This window comes from Leishmania mexicana, chromosome 33 (genome assembly GCF_000234665.1).
Source record: "Leishmania mexicana MHOM/GT/2001/U1103 complete genome, chromosome 33".
NCBI lineage: Eukaryota > Euglenozoa > Kinetoplastea > Trypanosomatida > Trypanosomatidae > Leishmania > Leishmania mexicana.
In genome coordinates this window covers 1,423,248-1,441,237 of record NC_018337.1, presented here as the reverse complement: position 1 = coordinate 1,441,237, position 17,990 = coordinate 1,423,248, and the positions used below count along the sequence as shown (strand labels likewise).

Sequence of the window (17,990 nt, the reverse complement as noted above, 5' to 3'; positions counted from 1 at the left end):
ATGACGCTCTGCTTGTGCCGGTCGCTGCAAGTCCACATAAGCGACAGAGCGCGCGTGCGGCATCGGCTCAGACAAAAAAGTTTGCGAGCACGACGGCCTTCATGTGATACTTGTGGTTAACGTGACGGCCAGCGCAGTACATCACCCGCGTCCCTAACGGTACGCGCTGGTCATTCATGATAATGCACGTGTTGCGGTCAAAGTTCGTCTGCAAGCCACTCATGCGGGTGTTTGTTTGACGACGCGTGAATAGGCAGACCCAGTATATGTTTCCGGGTTTGACACGATGGCGCGAGACCTCAGCACCCCCGCCACGTCCCTTGAAGCGCTGCACCGACACACGGTGGGCGACGGCAGGAAAGACGCGGCAGTGTGCGAAGCGCTCAGCCGTAGCCTTGGATATGAGACGGACGTGCTTGCAGTTTGTGTTGTCTACACAGTGCAGCTTCACTTGATCACTAAGAGGAACGCCAGCTCCGTACCCTTCCGTGCCGTTGCCCCACCGAGAGCGGTACGAACCCTTGCGCCGGATAATGAGATTGTGGCGGAACCACGTCTTGTTCACCGGATTCCCAGCAGGCAGCTTGGCGGCCGCATCGGTGGTGGTGGGTGCCAGGCGTGCCCGAAAAAAGCGAAGCATGGCGCACACGGTCGACGCGCTACAAGAAAACCAACACAGAGACGAGTGTCTTCCTTTCCGGGATGAGTCGGGGAGGGTGCACCTCGTCGGGTTACTGAGTGCGCTGCGCTGCGTTGCAGCTGAGCAGAGCGCCAACCGCGATGGTTGCCAATTGAGTGCGGTACATCGGGGCACGAGGAGCGAGAGAGAGAGCGGCGGCGGCAGCAGGGTAAATCAGAGCAAAGGCGAGAGGAGGGATGGCCGCATTGAGGAAAAGTAGTGGAGAAGGAAAAGAAACAGCAGGCGAGGCGACGGGGATGGAAACACAAGAATGGTGTGTAGGTTCTTGATGGATTGGGGGGGGGGGGGGGCAGCTCGCGAAGTGCCTTCGCCTGTGTTACTGGGCTACACGTCAGGCTTCTCTTCATGCGGCTATGCGCTGCCGAGAGCGCTGCGACGAGCTCTGTAAAAGCGTCGACTTCTCGCACCCGAAGAAACCCTTGCACCCTCCGCCGCCGACTCATCCCCGGCGAAGACGTAGACTTAACAGAGAATAGGCGTCACGGTCTGTCGTCGAAGGCAAGAGGGCAACCGTTAGACGTTACCCTTGTTCTCTTCAGCTGCTCAGCAGAATGTTTTGCCATTTCTTCAATGTGGTGGGCAGAGGAGCCCCAAACGCCCACCAAAACAAGCTGCACGATACAGTCACAGCAAAGCAGTCAGCCCACGCCATGATGCCTCTCTCCTCCACCTCTGTCTCCTGTACAAGTCAGGGCGACCACGGCGGCGACAAACGGCCGTGAGTCGCGCTTCGCAAACAATACGAGCAACAAGGATAAAAGACATACAGCAGACAGCGCGTAGCCATCGCAGGTAGGCATGAAAAATGACGCCACGACGTTCCCGGGTGAGCGCACCCATTGAGACGGAGGGGGCGAAGCGCTTCGAGGATGCAGGTGATACGGAGCGCCGTGTCTTTCCTTGCCTAGGACGTGAGTCTGTCCACATCGTGGCGGTCGCGGAAAATGAGATCGCGCGGCTCTGTGCCAGGCTTGCCGCGCATGCGGTCGTACGCGCTTCGCTGCTCCCCCTTGAGCGCCATCAGTTTCTGCACCGTATCGTCAATGTTGCCGCCCACCTCGTGCCGAAGCTCTTCTTTTCTTCTGTAGTAATTCTCAAGGGCCTTGAACTCCCACCCGATCCGGGGAGGAATTTGCGTCTCGTTGGCCAGAACCGGGGCTGAGTTGCCGTACACAAACTCCTTGTGGTGCATGTACGGGTACGGGTCAATGCCCTTCTGCAAGCACAGCCGCACGCGCTCCGCCTCGGCAGCCGCGCGCTCGTCATTCAGCACGTACTTCTTCACGTATGGATAAAAAATGAGAGGGAGAGCCGTCACTAATGTGCAGGCCACGAGAGTGGTCACCCACGGCGCCTCAGCCTTCACGCGTCCGACAACCCGCTTGAATGGGTGCGTGACGGCGCTGAGGACGAGGTGGCAGCCGTCGCAAAAGCTGCGCATGTGATCCACCGCGACCGTCGTCGTCCGCATCTTCAGGCGCTGGTACGTGAAAGACATGTGAACCTCGTGCAGGAGAGGGGAGGCGGAGGAAACAGAGAGAGAGATCGCCAAAGGTGTGCCCTGAGGATGTGCACGAACCAATGACAGCAGTACAAGCAAGATAAAAAAGGTACTACGGGGCCGGCTAACCAGCAGCCTCCACAGCAGCGGTATCGAAGCGGCGACAAGGAGGACAACGGCCTCACGTGCGGCGGGGCTTCTCTCAGCTAGCAGTCGATAAACCTGAGTCCCGCGATAGCGCCCGCATCGAGACAGTAGGTGAAGGAGACCGCAAGAGAAGTAGGTGCACCGCACACGAAGAGACTCCACCACGCAGGTAGACGTCGCAACGGAGGAGCGACATCCGAAGAAGTACAGGGAAGGCCAGTGGGGGTGGGGGGCAGGAAACGGCAGCAGGAGAGGGAGCGATGGTCAGAATACAACGATGATGACCACAGCGGCTTCGGTGATGGGGGAAGCGGAAGGGGTCGGACATGCGTCACTGAAGCACGTCCCTCGAGAAATCAGCGACACACCGTAACGCCGTCAGTGGACGTTGCATGGCTAATGGAGGGCTTACTCTTTTCATTGCTAGAGCCTAAGGTCGAGGTGGTGGGTGCACTCCAGTTAGAGCTCCTTGGTACGCATCATGTGAATATGGTGCGCCCCTACTACTTGGTCGGCAGGTCGTTCAAAAGACAGTCGACTCCGCAGGGAAAGGGGGGAGAGGGGGCGGTGGTGCCGCCGACGCTAAAACATGTACTTGAGAAAACGGCTGACAAGCGCGTCTTCAGCAGCCGTCAGCACCTCGGTCGTCAACACGGGCACCTGCCAGTCCAGAATGACCTCTTCAGAGGCACGCAGCGGTTTCCGCAGGGTAAGGCAGAGATAGTAGTGCGTCTCTAGCAAGCGCTTCACCTCTGCAAGCTCATCGCCACCGCGTCCTCTAGCGGTAGCGTCAGCCGCCAACTCGTCTGTGAGGAATTTCGGAAGGGTCTCGAACGACGTTGCAACTTCGATGTCTGCGTTGACCGCACGACCGATGTCGTCTGGGGCGTTTACAAGGTCCAGAAAAGGCACCACACCACACTCGAACGAGATATGAGGCGGTGGGTCGCTGCCTCCCTCCTCCTGCTCGCCGCCCGCCGTGCTGTTCGTGAAGACGCCCCCGGTATCGGGCCACGCTGTCGGCAGGAGCAGCCCACGAGACAGCACCACGTCCACTGCCCACGCAAAGCGGTCAAAGCACGGTAAAATATTGTGGGCACGCAACTGCGAGTAGGCGGTCAACGTCTCTTCTCGAATGCGCTGGCGCCCTTTGAAGTAGTACGGCAGCAGCATCGTGTGGTGCACGCGACAGTGCCGCTCTGCCGCGTCCCTACGGTCAGCCAGCTCCTCCACAGACGGAAGGCTCTGCAGCCAGCCCCACAGAGGCGACACACTGCGGTGCTGCTCGAGGGCGAGCCGCCATGCTAGCTCTGGCCACTGTGTAGTCCCTGTGAGAAAGGAAAGGATGCCGCCGTGAACGTCGCATGCCGGCCCAGCAGAAGCCGTCGCTCGCACCTCGCTGTCCGCACGCCACGGGCTGCAAAAAGAGGTCTTCAGCCCCACTCGCGATAGCACGGAAGTGGTGCAGAACCGCTTCGACGGGACAGCGAGGAGGGTGGTTCCGGCGTCGCAGGCATCGCGCACGTACACGCCAACTCCAACTGCGGCATCACGCTTCTCAATCAGCGTCGTCGGGTGAATTCCAATGTGCTCGAGAATGGCGTACGTGGAGAGGTACTCGGCAAACTTACAAGAACGCCTCGCCCGCATCCCTGTGCAGTCGACGCCGCCGCAGCGCGCAGCGGCAACAAAAGACAGAAGGAGAGAGACTAACGCCCGCAGCACCCACTGGACATATTCACGCTGTGGCAGCAGAGAAAGTACGAGGCGCCAAGTGGCTGCTCAGCGGTCCCTTATTTTTACACGCGAAATCAGCGCACGGGTATGTTTGGATACGAAAAAGAAAACCCTCTGCTGCCTCGCACTTCCACATCAAGGAGGCGTATGCAAGCAACACGGCAGGTCGCGTGTCGTGCGCAGACATGAGCGTGCGGCTGCGCTGTAAGCACCCCCTCCCCTGGAGACGCTCATAGCCATAGGAAAAATGAGTAAGAGAGATAAGGAGGAAGTGGTGACGGCGGGCTGTGCACCTTCGTCGACGCATTTGCTTCAGCGGAGCACATCTCCCCTCCCCTCCCGCAGTGTTCTCACGTGGTGGTCAGTCGCGTCTCTCCGGTGTTGCCAAAGAAACCTGCGCTGAGGCGCTTTTGGGGGAGAGGGGGAGGGGTATGCTATGCGAGCACACCCCGCAAGGGGGCCGTGGCGCCGTGCGGGAAAGCGTGTGTGGATTCCTAGGCATCGCTCACCTTGAACTCTTCGAAGAGGGGTCTTCTATTTTCTCCACAGGCGCCAATCAAGGCAGCCTCTGCCACAAAGCCGAGGGCTGGGAGTCATTCCATGTATTTCTCGGGCTCTCTCTGCCGAAGCAGTCCACAGGGCGCACAAACATTCCTACAAGAGCGCAACGCATGATCGAAGCCGCAACCAATATCGTTGTGTTGCGGCTTCTCCCTCGCCTCCGCACCGCAACCGCACGTCACGCGAGTGAGAGAGGCAGCAGAGAAGGTGTGCGGTAGAAAGATCATGCTTCACCGCCGTCACAACAGTCAGTCCATCCCTGTGTGCAGCGGTCCCTAATTAGTCCCCGCCTTCATCGCTGTCGTCCTTGGCAGCTTGCCGCATGGACACCTTCAGCGCTGCAGCCTGCCGCAGCACGACCTCTTCGGCCGCCATGTTCCCAACTGTGTGCAGGAGGCCGCTGTAGTCGGCCAAGGCGTGCAGCACAGTGTCCATTATGGCACTGGCACTCACGGGCTGCCCTGGTGAGGTGTCCGAAGAGTGGGCGGGTGATATAGACGACCACGCCGCTGCAGCCGTCTCTGGCCAGCCAAGAATGGCCTCGTGGTACTGGGCCAGCACGAGCGCCAGGAGCCCAGCCACATCCGTGAAATGAGCCGACTCTATCAGCAGGGACAAAGCTGCCAGTGGAGGGGGCTGCGTCTCACGAGGAGTCGGTCCACCGACGGCGAGTAGAAGAGCGGCGCTAAGCAGGCGGTAGCCGCGCTTCACTGAGAGCGCTGACCAGCGCTGCAGCACCTCCGCCAGCAAGGGCCGCTGCACTTGAGGCACCGCCTTGACAAGAAGCACAGCATCGCGCCACCGACCTTTCGACTGGAGTGTGACGCAGGCGCTGCGGTACTCGCCAGCCAGCGCTAGCTTCTCTACAGCTGCCTCCACGTCGCCCTGCGCTAGCAACATTGCCGCCGCACGCTTCGCCGAGGCGACGAAGAGCGCCGACGTGGCCGAGTCCACCGAGGAGGACTGGACGGCGGTCGAGGCAGCCACAGCCATGCTCAGGGTGGCCAGCTCGTTGTAGGTCGTGGACTGTGGCGGCGCATCCAGCAGCACCTCGATGACGCTCTGACGGTGCCCGAGTCGAAGCCAGTCCCGCGCAAGCGCGAGCCGCGACATAGAGTCATCCCTGGCGCGGTGGTTGCGCGCGTTCACAAGCAGCGCAGCGGTCCGCTGCTCATTGAGTAGGATACGATTACGGCGCACAATGTGAGAAGGGGCAAGCGCTTCCGAGTACGCGTCTGCGCAAGGGTAAGTATGCGGCACGATGAAGGAGTCTTCACCGAGCGACTCGCTGTTCGGTGAAGCAGGAGGGCAGTCAGCCGATTCGGCCGCCAGTACGGCGTCGGCTGGCGAAGAGGCCGCCGAGGGGCAGCCCCCGACACCGCGTCGCGCCACGGCGGACGGCTGCCAGTGCCGCAGCACATTGACTGCAAGGCGCATGAACCGCTGCTTCGCTGACTGGCCAAGAAAGTCGGCAACCACTGCAGCGCGTCTCAGCCAAGTCAGAGGGGAGACCGGCCCCGCGGTGGAGCCGCAGCGGCTCAGCCGCAGCAGCACATCGCGCGGCACCATCGTGGTGCGATAGAGCTCCACTTCATCCTGCAAAGTCCGTATGCCCTCAGTGAGGAGCTGGCCAAATGGGCCACGGCAGGGACGCGCGGAGACTGGAACCGCCTCCATGACTGCACTGGGGGCATCGCTCAAAGAGTGCGAGGCGCGTTGGGCTTCGTCGCGTACACCCGACGGCGGACTGCCCAGCTCCAGCGCCACCTGCACGTAGGTACGGTGGGCAGGAAGGAGAAAGGCTACGTTCTTCATGGGACGCCGCAGCGCCCGGTACCGCACGCTGCTGTTCATCTCGGTCAGGTATGTGTCGAGCACGTAGAGGCAGCCATCAGCGCCCAGTACACAGAGCGACCCGCCAGTCCAGTAGAGCGACAGCGCGCGCACCTCCGCAGCCATGCCAGCCGAAGATAGCGCGCGGCGTTCACCGGTCGCGATGTCCCATACAGCAAACACGCCACTCTCGAAGAGAACCGCGACGGCGCGGGCAGCACTGAAGCCAGCGGCCGATGGCATGGAAAGCCCTGCTTCGCCGGTGTTGATCAAGTTGGCTGCGTTGTCGCTGTCCTCGTGGTGTGAGAAGGACCCCGATGACGTCCACGCGAGCGGCGACGAAAAGCTCATGAACTCTGTCGCACGAGATGGCGGTGACGGCCCCCCCAAGCACATCACAGCCCCGCTGTTTGGAGGCGCATCACGTAGCCGCCGCACCGCCAGCCGCGTCCCTTGCGCGCGCAGCACGACGCCGTTACCTTGACCGTCCCACATGACAAGCGTATCCACCACCACTGCAGACCGCACCGACCCCTCCACAACGCTTGGGTGGAAGAGGGGGATGGCGTCGCGGCTTACCACCACTCGGTCCTTGTAGGCGGACCACAGCGACAGCGTGCCCTCCGAGAACAGCACGGCGAGCAGCTGCGGCGTACCTTGCACACCACTCAAGCAGCGCCGCATCAACGGAGGCGCCCACGAGACGTTTGCGACACCCAAACCGGAGTGGATGTGCACAAGTCGGCTGTCCGCCGCTGTCCAAACCTCAAATGTGCCGTTCCAGAACGTCAGCAAGACGTACGTGGCTGTCGGGTCCATCGTGATCTCCTTCATCCGGGTCTGCTCTGGTGCCGAGGACGGTTTGCGCAGCACTCGCACCACCTCCCCTGTGCGGGTGTCAATCAGCGAGACTTGGTGGTGGTGGCGGTACTGTTGGATGCGGTCCGACACGATCCACACAAGGTCGCTCCACTTGTACCCGCACAGCAGCACAATCTGCGTTCCGCCAGAGTAGACCAAGTTGAACCGCCGAACCGCCATGCTGTGCGTAATGTCCATCAGAGCAAGATGACCGCTCTCCAAAGCCACACAGCAGTGATGGGCACCGACGGCGCAGAACGTCACGGGGCGCACCACAGGCGCCATCCAGCAGTCCAGCAGCTTCCACCGCCGAGCCAGGGGGGTGTACTGCCAGTGAACAATGGAGCCGTCCTCGAACAGCACTGCAAACAGCGACGAGTCGAGCTCCGACTGCGCCACGTTAACGCACAGCTTGGAATTGATGCGCACCCCACGCACGTCTGTCGAAACGGCAGTGAAGCGGTCGTGCCGCGTGACGTGCCACGCGACGAGTCGCTGATCGGAGCCGAACGAGTACATGAGCGGCACCTGCGCGGCGGCCGCATCGCCTGACGAAGACGCCGTAGACTCCGGGCTACGCATCGCGGCGGCGTGCACCGCCGCGCCACTCGAGCACGAACGAAAGATGCGGCGAAACTCCACCTCGTCCGGCAACCATAGAAGCGATTCGTTCAACATCAGCCCCAGCTTCCAGTCGTAGCAGCCCACTGTGTTGCGCGTGGCGAAGTACAGCACCTCCTCTTGCGCGTCGCTGAAAACGACGTCGATGACCGTGGGGGCGCCATCACAGCTGTCGTAGATAAGATCCTTCGCTACAGGAGGGGCGGCGCCGGTCTCAAGCTGGATGGCGGTGAGGATGCGCAGACGGTCGCCGAGCACAACGGCGCAGCAGTGCTGGTCGTTGAGGCGCGAACAAGCGACGAGCGATGGTCTGCTGATGTTGCCCAGGAGGGTGCTCTGCGTTGCCTCTAGCAGGAGACGGCCGGGTGGCAGAGGGATGTTGTCGACGAGGTGTGAGTTGAACACGTAGCCTGTGCCTTCCTGAGTGACGACGAGGAGGTGCTCATCTGTGAGAAGCGTCAGCGACTGCACCAAGGCACGGCAAGGCGTCTGGATCGATGTCAGCGCTACGCCCTCCACTACATCCCAGTACATCAGCGCACCGCTCGTGTCACCGCTCCACAGAAAGAGGCCTGTTTGCAGGTAGGATGCCGGAGATCGACGCCACAGCAGTGCAGTGACAGCAGCCTTGTGTCCGCTGAGCGACTGTGTAAGAAGCATGCTATTCATGTCATAGACAAAGATCACCTCACCTGCGCTGGTCACTGCAGAACTGCATGCGAGCAGCTGCTGCGGGCCGTAGCACGCTGACTGGTACGCAAAGGTGCCGAGATCGGAGAGGATGGTGGGAAGTCCGCTGTTGCTGTGGGTGTTACTGCAGCCCGGGATCACCTTCGGCGAGAGCTGAGGCGGTGCCGAGACGCTGCTCATAGCGGAGACGCAAAAAAGAGCAGGTTGAAAAAAAAGGTAAGCAAGCAGCAAGTACACGGGCGGGCAGGCAAGTATGAGAGGCTCACTCAGTAGACCCTCAACCGCCCAGCACCACCTCTCCGCCGTAGCGCCCACCGAGACGACAGTGGTGTGGAAAGGGGGGTCACAGGGTGCGTAGAGTGCGACGTGTAACACGCGCTAGCGGGATGGGTGTGGTCGGGATGGCGGAGGGAGGAGGGGGATGGAGCAACAAGAAGCACCGAGGAATGCAATGGTCACCCTCTCTCTCGGGCAAAAGAGTTCCAGGAGGGTCAGTCTGCCCTCAGGAGACGTACTGCTACCCTGACCAGGCGCAAGCGCACGCACCACGACCTGCGCTTTTCTAAATCTTGTGTCTTCGGATACCCTAAGGTGAGTAGATGGCCGTTGCAGGGGGCTCCGTACGCTTTTCTATTCATGTCCGCCGTGTGTGCGTGTGGGTGCCAGCACAGAACAGCATCGGAGACACCCACAAGTGGTTGGAGAGGCTTCGTCTGTACAGAGATCAAAGGTGGCAGAGGTGTACCGGCGCCGTGCTTGTTTCCGTTTGCGGTTGAGCAAAAGATGCGTACAGAGCCCCCCGCTGACGTATGCGCGATTACGCGATAAGATCCCACGCACGTCTGTAGTGCTGCGGCACGCGGTGAAACCACACGCACAAGGAGAACGGAGGCGGAACACTGGTGAGCGGAGAGGCCAGCAGCGGACATTATAAAGGTAAGAATTGACAGCATATTTCAGCGGCGCAAGAGAGGAGCCGCAATGCTACAGTAACCCGTTTCGCCGTCGCGCTCTCACGCTTCAGCACCGGAAGGGGCGATATGGCGCACAAGGCACCTCTTGGAACGGCCGCTCTTCGGGAACGAGCGAGACGTTGTCAGACCTCTGTCGCATGGCGGCGGCAGACGCGGCACATATTCGCGTGTTCGTTGCGTTTCGCTCTCATTCTTCGTTTGTTGTCTTGCGTGCTTTGAGCCCGCACCACAGGCGCATGTACGTGTGTGGTGTTGCATGCGAAAACTGCTCAGCGATAGGCACGGCACCAACACCGCAGCAAACGGAAACGAAAAAGGAGCGCACGAGAGAAGGAAGGGGGTGCCGCAGACGATGTTCATCAGACGATGCTCACAGTGCCACTATTCGAGCGACAGTACAACGGTAGCACCAGCACCTTTGCAAAGAACAACGATACAAGAAACGATAACACCACGACCAAGTCCACGAGCGACGCGACAGACCCTGACGCACGTGGCACAAGTCTTCCCTTTTCTTTTGCTTTTTCGATCGCGACAGAACAACAAAAAAAAAGGAGCGTGAGTGAGGGACGCGAAGTTTGACCGCCACCGTCGAGGGTGGGTGGGTGGGGAGGAAGGGCTGCGTTGTAGGTAAGCATGAGCAAGCACAAAGCAGAGGCAGTCAATGGGCGAGTGGCAGCTGCAGCAAAGCGCCGTGGCAGAGAAAACGTCCTGAAGAAAAAGGAGACGCCGGAGCCGCACCACAGAAAAGGGGGCGGGGGCGCGAGAGCGAGCACGAAAGACAGAGGCGGCTTGTGTGTGTGTGTGTGTCTTGAGCTCTTGTGCGATACGTCGACGGGGTATGTCCGCGCACAGATCGCTCTGGCATTGCACAGGAGGCGCGCACACGCACGATCCCATCTACAAAAGTGGGTGGGACGAGTACATGGGGGAGAAGGACAGCGCTAGAGCTTACTAAACACCTCCGCGTCTTCGGGGCGCATGACGAGGCCGAACTTGTGCGGCTGCATAAGTTCAGTCACAGCCTTTGCCACGAACGCGTTCAGCACCTGCTGTCCCGCCGCGTCCGTGCTCACCAGCTCGGCGTACCACTTGACCTTCGGCTCCGTGCCGCTGCCTCGAATGGTGATGCTTATGCCGCCGTCCACGTGCAAGGTGATCATTGGCGTCTTGCCGAGAGACGGCCGTCGAGACGGGGCAGCCGTGTCAACTTGCGCCGCGAGGTCTACCACGCGCGTCACTGGCCGCCCCGCCACCTGAGAGGGGTACTCCCCTGACGCCGCAGTGCGGATGCTCTGCAAGAGCGCCTTTGTCCGTGACGGGTCATCTATCGTCATGTACGAGCTGTACGTGAAATGGTAGCCGTACTGCCGGTACAAGTTCTGCAGGTACTCCACCAGCGAGCACTGTCTCTCCTTCCAGAGGTAGCAGGCGAGGTCGGCGACAACAACCGCAGCCGTCACGCCGTCTTTGTCCATCACCCGCTCGCCCCACATGAACCCAATCGCCTCCTCGTACGCAAAGAGCGTCTGCAACCCTTCCGACGCCTTCCGCTCCAGTGCCTTGTTGCCCATAAACTTGAAGCCCGTCAATGTCTCCGAGTACTGCGCCCCCTCCCTGGCCGCCATTGTCTTGAGGATGCACGAGCTGACTACAGTCGATATCAGCAAGCAGCGCTCGAGCGCGATGCCCTGCCGCCGCGCTCGCTCCAGCGCCCACCACCCCAGCAGTGCACCGATCTCGTTGCCCGTCAATATGTGCCACCCCTCCTCATTGGGAAGGCGCTCCGCCACGGCCAGGCGGTCAGCATCCGGGTCGTTTGCCAGCACGACGGTGGCGCCGTGGGTCTCTGCAGTTCCAAAGGACAAGGCTAACGCCGACTTGCCCTCCTCCGGATTGGGGAAGCGCACGGTAGGGAAGTCCGGGTTCGGCTCGGCTTGCTCTGCCACGACGCTGAGGTGCGACGCAGGAAGCCCCAACACGTGCCGAAGCCCATACCTCGTGAAACGGGTCCCTACACCGTGCATGGCAGTGAAGGTGAAGCGCACGGAGGACGCGTCGCTGGCCGGGGCGTAGGAGGAACGCAGCGTGGCGAAGTAGTCTGCGAAAACGTCGTCGTACGGGTCCACGTGGTCGGCCGCGGCGAACGGGGCCCACGAAGACTCGAGAGGAGTGAGGTTCGCGTCGATGCTGGCGGCGATCGATGCATCTAGCGGAGCGACAATCTGAGCCCCGTTCGACCAATACACCTTTAAGCCATTGTACGCCTTGGGGTTGTGGCTGGCCGTCACCATCACCCCGGCTAATGCTTTCAAGAACCTGACGCCGTACGGCACAAACGGTGTGGGGATGCAGTCGCGGTACAAGTACGTCTTGATGCCCTGCTGATGCATGACAGTGGCTGTGATCTCACCGAACTCGCGGCTGTGGTGCCGCCCATCGTAGCCGATGACTATGCCGCGCGAGAGCTCCGCGGGGGCAAACTGTTGCTTCACGTACGCCGCCAGCCCCTGCGCCGTCTGCAGCACCGTGAGACGATTCATGTGAGCGTTTCCGGCCCCCATGGTGGATCGCAGGCCGGCGGTGCTGAACTTCATGCGCGTCTCAAGGCGGCGTCGCAGCTCCGCCGTGTCCTTCTTGGCTGCCAGGGATTCGATGACCTGACGCGTCGCCGGATCGCGGTCCCACGCCAGCCACTGCTCCACTTTCGCATCGAGGGATGACATGGTTCACTTGCTTCGTGTTTCCCTCTTCACTGTGGTTCACAATGGCAGGCCCAGAGATGTTCGGCAGCTGCAACAGAGAAATAGGGGGTGCGGATGTAAAACGCACAGTTGGGGGAGGGGGAGGCGCAGGTGTTTAGTACACTGAAATAAAGGGGAAGAAGCGATGAGGTCAGTAACATGTGGCGAAGAAGCATCGCGCAACGCTGCCGCTCAACCCTGAGCGAGTGCAGTTGGAGTAGAGAGAAGTGGAACACTCTCCTGTGCGCCACAGATTCCCAGTCGAGGCTGGGATGCCAGCGAGTGAGAGAGAAAGGAGCAGGCAGGAAAGACCCGGTGGCTCTGTGTGTGTGTGTGTGTGCTGTGTGAGAGAGCGCACGTAGACGGGAAAAAAAGAGGCAGACTGGTGCAGCCTTACGGAAAAGTACCCAGGAAAGTCACCAAAGCAAGCCTGTCCTCGGAAACCCATGGCTGGAGCAGCCGCGGCACACAAGGCATGTGTAGCATGCCGCTGCAAGTGCACATAATGTTTGTCACCCCTTCATCCGCGTCCCGCCGCAGCGTCACATGCGCTCATCTACCTACCACCGCCTCTCTATGGCCCTTTTCACCGTTTGCCGTGGAAACGATATGACACCTCTGTCCCATGCGGTCCGTTCTTCTACCTCCCTGGCGAAAGGTGCGGATGGAACCCGACACCCACACAACAGACAAAATGAGAGAGAGACAACAGCGGACGCCGAAGCGACGGTGCCACCACACGCGCACCACCTCCACCCTACTCGTGGCCGTCAGTATTGCGTTCCATACCACGCTGCTCGCATGCCACACGGTCCACAAACTGCAACAAGCTGGACCACCCGGAGACGAGTTCAATGCTGCCGCACAGGGCGGTGAAGGCGGCCAAGGAGACCTCGGCGGATCCGGTGCCATGGATATCCGTAGAGGACGACGAGGCAGCGAAGAAGCTCTTGTCGTACAGCACAAGGGACTCGAGCCCGGCTCGCCGGAACGCCTGCACAAATGCAGTACTGTCTGCGCTCTTCAGCTCTGGCCACGAGGCATCGAGAGGGTAAGATGACCACGACGACGGCCCACACGACGTATCTCGCGCGTCGCTTTTTCCAGCTACTGGCGCCGCCGGAAGCGTTGCTCTCGCCCGTGCAGACGCAGCTGCAGCTGCCGCCCCTTGCTCAACGTAGTGGGTCAACTCCCGCAGAAGGCGCAGACTCTTGGATCCAGTCATCGTCAACTCCAGCGGCATGCAGACAGTCCGACGAAGCTCTTGCTGCACCCTTCTGCGCAACGATTCACTCTCACAGCGCATCGTGCTCACTTGCACATAGGAGGGGTGGATGAGGGAGCAGAGAAAGTAATCCGTCTGCTGCACCTGCAGCGGCGGTACGATGCCATGCAGGGTGGTGATGAGCTGCTGCGTGGCCTGCTCACGCCACTTGGATGGCAACAGCAAAGAGGACGTGTTGTGAGAGCTAACGGCTTCGTCCAGAGTGCGTCGGGGTGCAGGGCCGAGAACGGCAGCGGCGTGCCCACGCTCCACTGGCGCGGCGGAACGCTTGCTAAACTGCGGCAACGTGGAGCGCAGCGACGCCACCCATTCACTGCGGCGCTCCATCACCGCAACTGCCCCGGTGCGTCTTGACGACATCTCGGGAGCCGCTGAAATTACGTCTTTTCGGTGGTGCCGAAAAGGCTTCGGCACGCCACAGAAAAGGGGTTGAGTCCGCCGCTTGTGGGCCAACGCGGTGCTTGCGCGTGTGGGTGGGTGGGGGGGGGGGAGAAGCGGACGGCAGAATTGAAGGAAAAACACGAGAAGCCGCGATAAAAAGGAGAATGGGGTGTCACATCACGCTGTACGCTGCACGCCGCGGGGGACGGAAGGAGAGCAGCAGCTGATACGGCTGCCATGCACGCCTCAACCCTAGTAGGGAGGAAGGGAGGAGAGAAGGAAGAGGAGCCACCCCACGTCAGTCTGCCCAATTTGACACAGTGTCACCTCGCCGGGTTCGCACGGTGCTTCATACGTCCCTACTGCGCCGGTGTAGGTTGGTCGCTCATTCGGCGCCACGCACACGCCCTCAGATCGAGAGAGAGGCAGAGGCAGGGAAGCGAGCAGGCACCGTCGAAGAAGGATGGGCAGCGCGGCGGAGCATTCATCGATCTATCTATATGTACATACAGATATCGTAGGCTTGTCAGGGTGTCATTCTTCCACAAGATGTCAAGAAATAACATGCGGCCGAGCACGACAGATTACGAAGAATAGAAAGCGAAGGGAAAAAAAAGGTGGGGGTGCCGCATACGCCGACACAGGCGTATGCGCACATACCCCACATGAGCAGGCAAAGGGGGGACTCTGTGTTATCCAACGGAACAACAAGGAAGACAGTCATGACACCTTCATCCTCTTCACGGCGCAACCGACACGGGTAAGATGCTGGGGATAGAGCACGCATGCACTTCTAGAAAGCACAGCGACAGGGGTCATTCGTTTCGGCCTCGTACTCGTCTGATACATTCGCAGGGAGGCGGCCGGAAAGATGCGGGAAGGGAGGGAATGGGTAAGGGGTTAGGGGGAAGAACGAGTCCGCCGTGAGGAGTTCACGCAGCGCTTTCCTGTATTCCCTCTCTTTTCTCCGCGCCTCCATGGAAAGCTGCGCTCTAGTAGAAGAGCTTACGGTACAGCACCGAGACGCCCTCCTCAGCCCATTCCCCCCGTGTCACCCAGAGTGGCTCAAAGGACGAGCTGGAGGCGGCCATGGACGCCCCCACCCACGCACCATCGGCGGTCTGCGCCATGTTCAGCACCCCATCCCGTTCATAGCGGAAGTAGGAGGAATCCTGTGCCTTCAGCTCCTCAACCACGCGGTCGCGGAAGCCCGGCACAAGGCTACCGGCTCCAGCAAGCAAGTGCGGCACTGTGTGTAGCTGCCACTCCGGGTCCATCCGTCGCTTGCACATGGCCATCAGAGTCGCCACGTTCCGCTTCTCGTCGCCTGTTGCGCTGAAGAACACCTCGAACGGGATAGCAGCTTCGCCCTCGTCAAGGTGCACTCTTGCGCCGTCTGGCGCCTGCAAGTCCGTTGCAGCGCGCACGGGGGCTTCCTTGACCGCTGTTGGCGAAGACCCCTTCCCTGCAGCAGACGTGCCACCGCCAGTGCCGCCCTGATACGGCAGCACGCGTGCCAAGCAGTGCTTTACGTCGGCCACCCAATCGCGCCAGTAAATCTCTCGCACTGTGCTATGTGACAATGCTGGCGCAGCCGCCTCCACGACGGGTCGGTGCTTGCTGAGCAACTCGCTGTACTGGGTCGTGACGGCGTCACCGCCGACGGGGATCGTGTCAATGGAGTGGCGCAGTGCATAGCCGTCCAAGACGGCAGTAACCGTTGTGTGGCTGTGCCCCACATCCAGCACGATACTCGAGGCGGCGCCAGACGCAAACGTCCATCCCACACTAGGACGCATGCAGTAGAGAGCCGTCGTGAGACCTGGGGTCTCGAGGATGAGCTGAAACAGCGCCTCCATAACATCTGTCCGCTCGTGCCAGGCCTCGGGCAGGACGAGGCAGAGCGGGTCCTGCTCAGCGTTCTCCAACACGTCCCGCTTTAGGCGACGCAACGAGTCTATGTGCTCCTGTGGATGGCTCTCCACTTGGCGTAGACTCCAGAGTGGGAGAAGCGCGTTTGGAGGTGCGCCACTGCCTTGACTCAGGAAGGAGTCGGCAGTCCCTCCTGCTTCCTCGTTCGCAAATGCCGAAGACGACGGCAGCGACGCTGTATCGAGGCTCTTGCTGGTGGCGTACAGAAGCGAGATGAGATCCACCTCCTCTGGGGCGACCAGGGCGCGCAGTGCCGGCACACACCGGGTACACGTCGCGTCGCCGATGTAGCCCGCACGGACGTTAAAAGTACCAACTTCCACCACAGACATTTTCTTCTCATCTAATCTCCAGCACGAACCCGCGCATGCTTTTCGTGGTCTTTGAGGCGTGCCCACGGGCCCAATCACAATACCGCCACAAGAACGACACCGCAAGCAATGGGAGCGGCGGCAGCGGCGGCACGGAGGGGGAGAGGGAGATGAAGTGCGGTCACAAGACAAGGGTAACGCATCAAACTGGCTGGAGTTGTTCTGACTTGAGAAAATGGAAAGAGAACACGCCAAGCGCCGGCACACACACACAGACGAGACAAGCGCTGTGGCGTCAGCACGCCCTCCGTTCCCGAAAGAGGCAGAGAGAGAAGGATGCCGCGCGAGGCAAAGGTACAAAAATGAGGAGAGACGAGAACACCTAAGGGAGAGAAAGGGGAGGATAAGTTCGTGCACGAATGAGAGTGAGCATCCGCTCTAGAGCGAATCGCACAGGATCACCGTTGCCCTTCTCTGTTTCGAAGGCGAACATGATCAGAAGTGGCGTCTCCATCGCCTCTCCCGCAAACACACTAAAGCTCCACTGGGTCACCATCTGGCCCTTCCATGGCGACTATCAGCGAGGACCTAGACTTGTGAACAGCCAAGCACAGCGCTGAGACATCACTCGTGAAATGCACGTTTCCTTTCTCCTCTCGATCGCCTGCGCGTGCACGGCGCGTGTACGCACTAACGCAGCCGAACGACGACACTGGGCCATGAACGGGGCCGTGCCCGTTCACCAGAGCTAATGAGCCGCGACAGCGACACAAAACAGCGAGAAAAAAAAACAAAATTGAACGCTCACGCTTACGCACCAGTGCACATCTTTCGCCGACACCTCAGTACACCGCCACTCGCGCCCGGCACACCCTCCCCACAGCAGCAATACGTCATCGTCCCCGTCCTGCCCCGAACCTCATTCCACCTGCACAAAAAAGGTCGTTATGGCAAGCGCGCCAGCACGGCACGTCGACAAGGATCGAAAGGAAGGCAGTAAAGGTCATGTGCGGCACACAGGTTTCACGTTGCGCTTCAGGATAGCGTCCAGCGATGCCACAGTGGCGCGATCGACGCAAGTTTCGGCAGCGAGGCGCGTGGCGAAGTAGAACACACATGTCTTCGCCAACGACGGTGGCGGTGAGCACACAAGGTGCTGTTCCCTGGCGATACGGTCCACTTCGCCTACCTCCTCCGCCGTACGAGGGGTGAGGTGCACCTCGTACTGCGAGAATGGGAGGATTGCAGCATCCAGAAAGACTCGAGACGCGTCGCCGTCTGTGTCGTCCCCCTCCTGCTTTGGTGGTGCAGGTTTCGGCAAAGCGCCCGCAGACGCCCGCCTCACCTTCCGGCACGACTTGTCGCTGACGTCACCGAGACGAAACACCTCTGCGGTGTCGTTGGTCGTCTTATCGGGCCGGTGCTTGGGCACGGGGGCCGTTTCTGGAGAAGCTCGCTTGCGTTTACGGTGAAGGGCCGCGTTGGCCACCTTCTCGGCATGAGCGGCGATCTCTGTCTCCGGCGCTGCCAGCCCTTTCACCGCTTGCTGGTTGCGTCGGCAGAGGCCCAGACGCACCGGCCTCCCAACCGGTACGCCCCTGCACTTTGGAGACGCCGCCGCGGGTGCCCCTGGCAGTGCCTGTGAAGCGTCCACATTGCTGCTCGACGATGTCAGCAACGCCTGCACGCCTGTCCTCCTTTCGACGTCGTCG

General features: G+C 60.7%; 8 protein-coding genes across 8 annotated transcripts in view; all 8 read right to left on the bottom strand.

Moving 5' to 3' along the window:
- Positions 1-67: 67 nt before the first annotated feature.
- LMXM_33_3815 (putative ribosomal protein L14) lies at positions 68-640 on the bottom strand (the record flags this gene model as incomplete). The annotated part of the gene is made up of 1 exon (XM_003878892.1): positions 68-640. One exon carries the CDS (start codon positions 638-640, stop codon positions 68-70), a length of 573 nt encoding a protein of 190 aa, XP_003878941.1.
- Positions 641-1,604: 964 nt separating this feature from the next.
- LMXM_33_3810 (conserved hypothetical protein) lies at positions 1,605-2,198 on the bottom strand (the record flags this gene model as incomplete). Its single annotated transcript, XM_003878891.1, has 1 exon — positions 1,605-2,198. The coding sequence occupies one exon, from the start codon at positions 2,196-2,198 to the stop codon at positions 1,605-1,607; it is 594 nt and encodes a 197-aa protein (XP_003878940.1).
- Positions 2,199-2,930: 732 nt separating this feature from the next.
- On the bottom strand, positions 2,931-3,998 carry LMXM_33_3800 (conserved hypothetical protein; the record flags this gene model as incomplete). The annotated part of the gene is made up of 1 exon (XM_003878890.1): positions 2,931-3,998. One exon carries the CDS (start codon positions 3,996-3,998, stop codon positions 2,931-2,933), a length of 1,068 nt encoding a protein of 355 aa, XP_003878939.1.
- Positions 3,999-4,925: 927 nt separating this feature from the next.
- Positions 4,926-8,831, bottom strand: LMXM_33_3790 (conserved hypothetical protein; the record flags this gene model as incomplete). Its single annotated transcript, XM_003878889.1, has 1 exon — positions 4,926-8,831. The coding sequence occupies one exon, from the start codon at positions 8,829-8,831 to the stop codon at positions 4,926-4,928; it is 3,906 nt and encodes a 1,301-aa protein (XP_003878938.1).
- A 1,738-nt stretch (positions 8,832-10,569) lies between these two features.
- LMXM_33_3780 (phosphomannomutase-like protein) lies at positions 10,570-12,351 on the bottom strand (the record flags this gene model as incomplete). The annotated part of the gene is made up of 1 exon (XM_003878888.1): positions 10,570-12,351. The coding sequence occupies one exon, from the start codon at positions 12,349-12,351 to the stop codon at positions 10,570-10,572; it is 1,782 nt and encodes a 593-aa protein (XP_003878937.1).
- Positions 12,352-13,126: 775 nt separating this feature from the next.
- On the bottom strand, positions 13,127-13,981 carry LMXM_33_3770 (conserved hypothetical protein; the record flags this gene model as incomplete). The annotated part of the gene is made up of 1 exon (XM_003878887.1): positions 13,127-13,981. One exon carries the CDS (start codon positions 13,979-13,981, stop codon positions 13,127-13,129), a length of 855 nt encoding a protein of 284 aa, XP_003878936.1.
- Positions 13,982-15,027: 1,046 nt separating this feature from the next.
- LMXM_33_3760 (putative actin-like protein) lies at positions 15,028-16,299 on the bottom strand (the record flags this gene model as incomplete). The annotated part of the gene is made up of 1 exon (XM_003878886.1): positions 15,028-16,299. The coding sequence occupies one exon, from the start codon at positions 16,297-16,299 to the stop codon at positions 15,028-15,030; it is 1,272 nt and encodes a 423-aa protein (XP_003878935.1).
- A 982-nt stretch (positions 16,300-17,281) lies between these two features.
- The window catches only part of LMXM_33_3750 (conserved hypothetical protein), a gene marked incomplete at both ends in the record, with an annotated part of 1,712 nt that continues 1,003 nt past the window's right edge, over positions 17,282-17,990 (bottom strand). Inside the window, one exon of the mRNA XM_003878885.1 lies at positions 17,282-17,989. Within this exon, the coding sequence (XP_003878934.1) occupies positions 17,282-17,989 (708 nt within the window). The remainder of the gene's footprint in view (position 17,990) is intronic.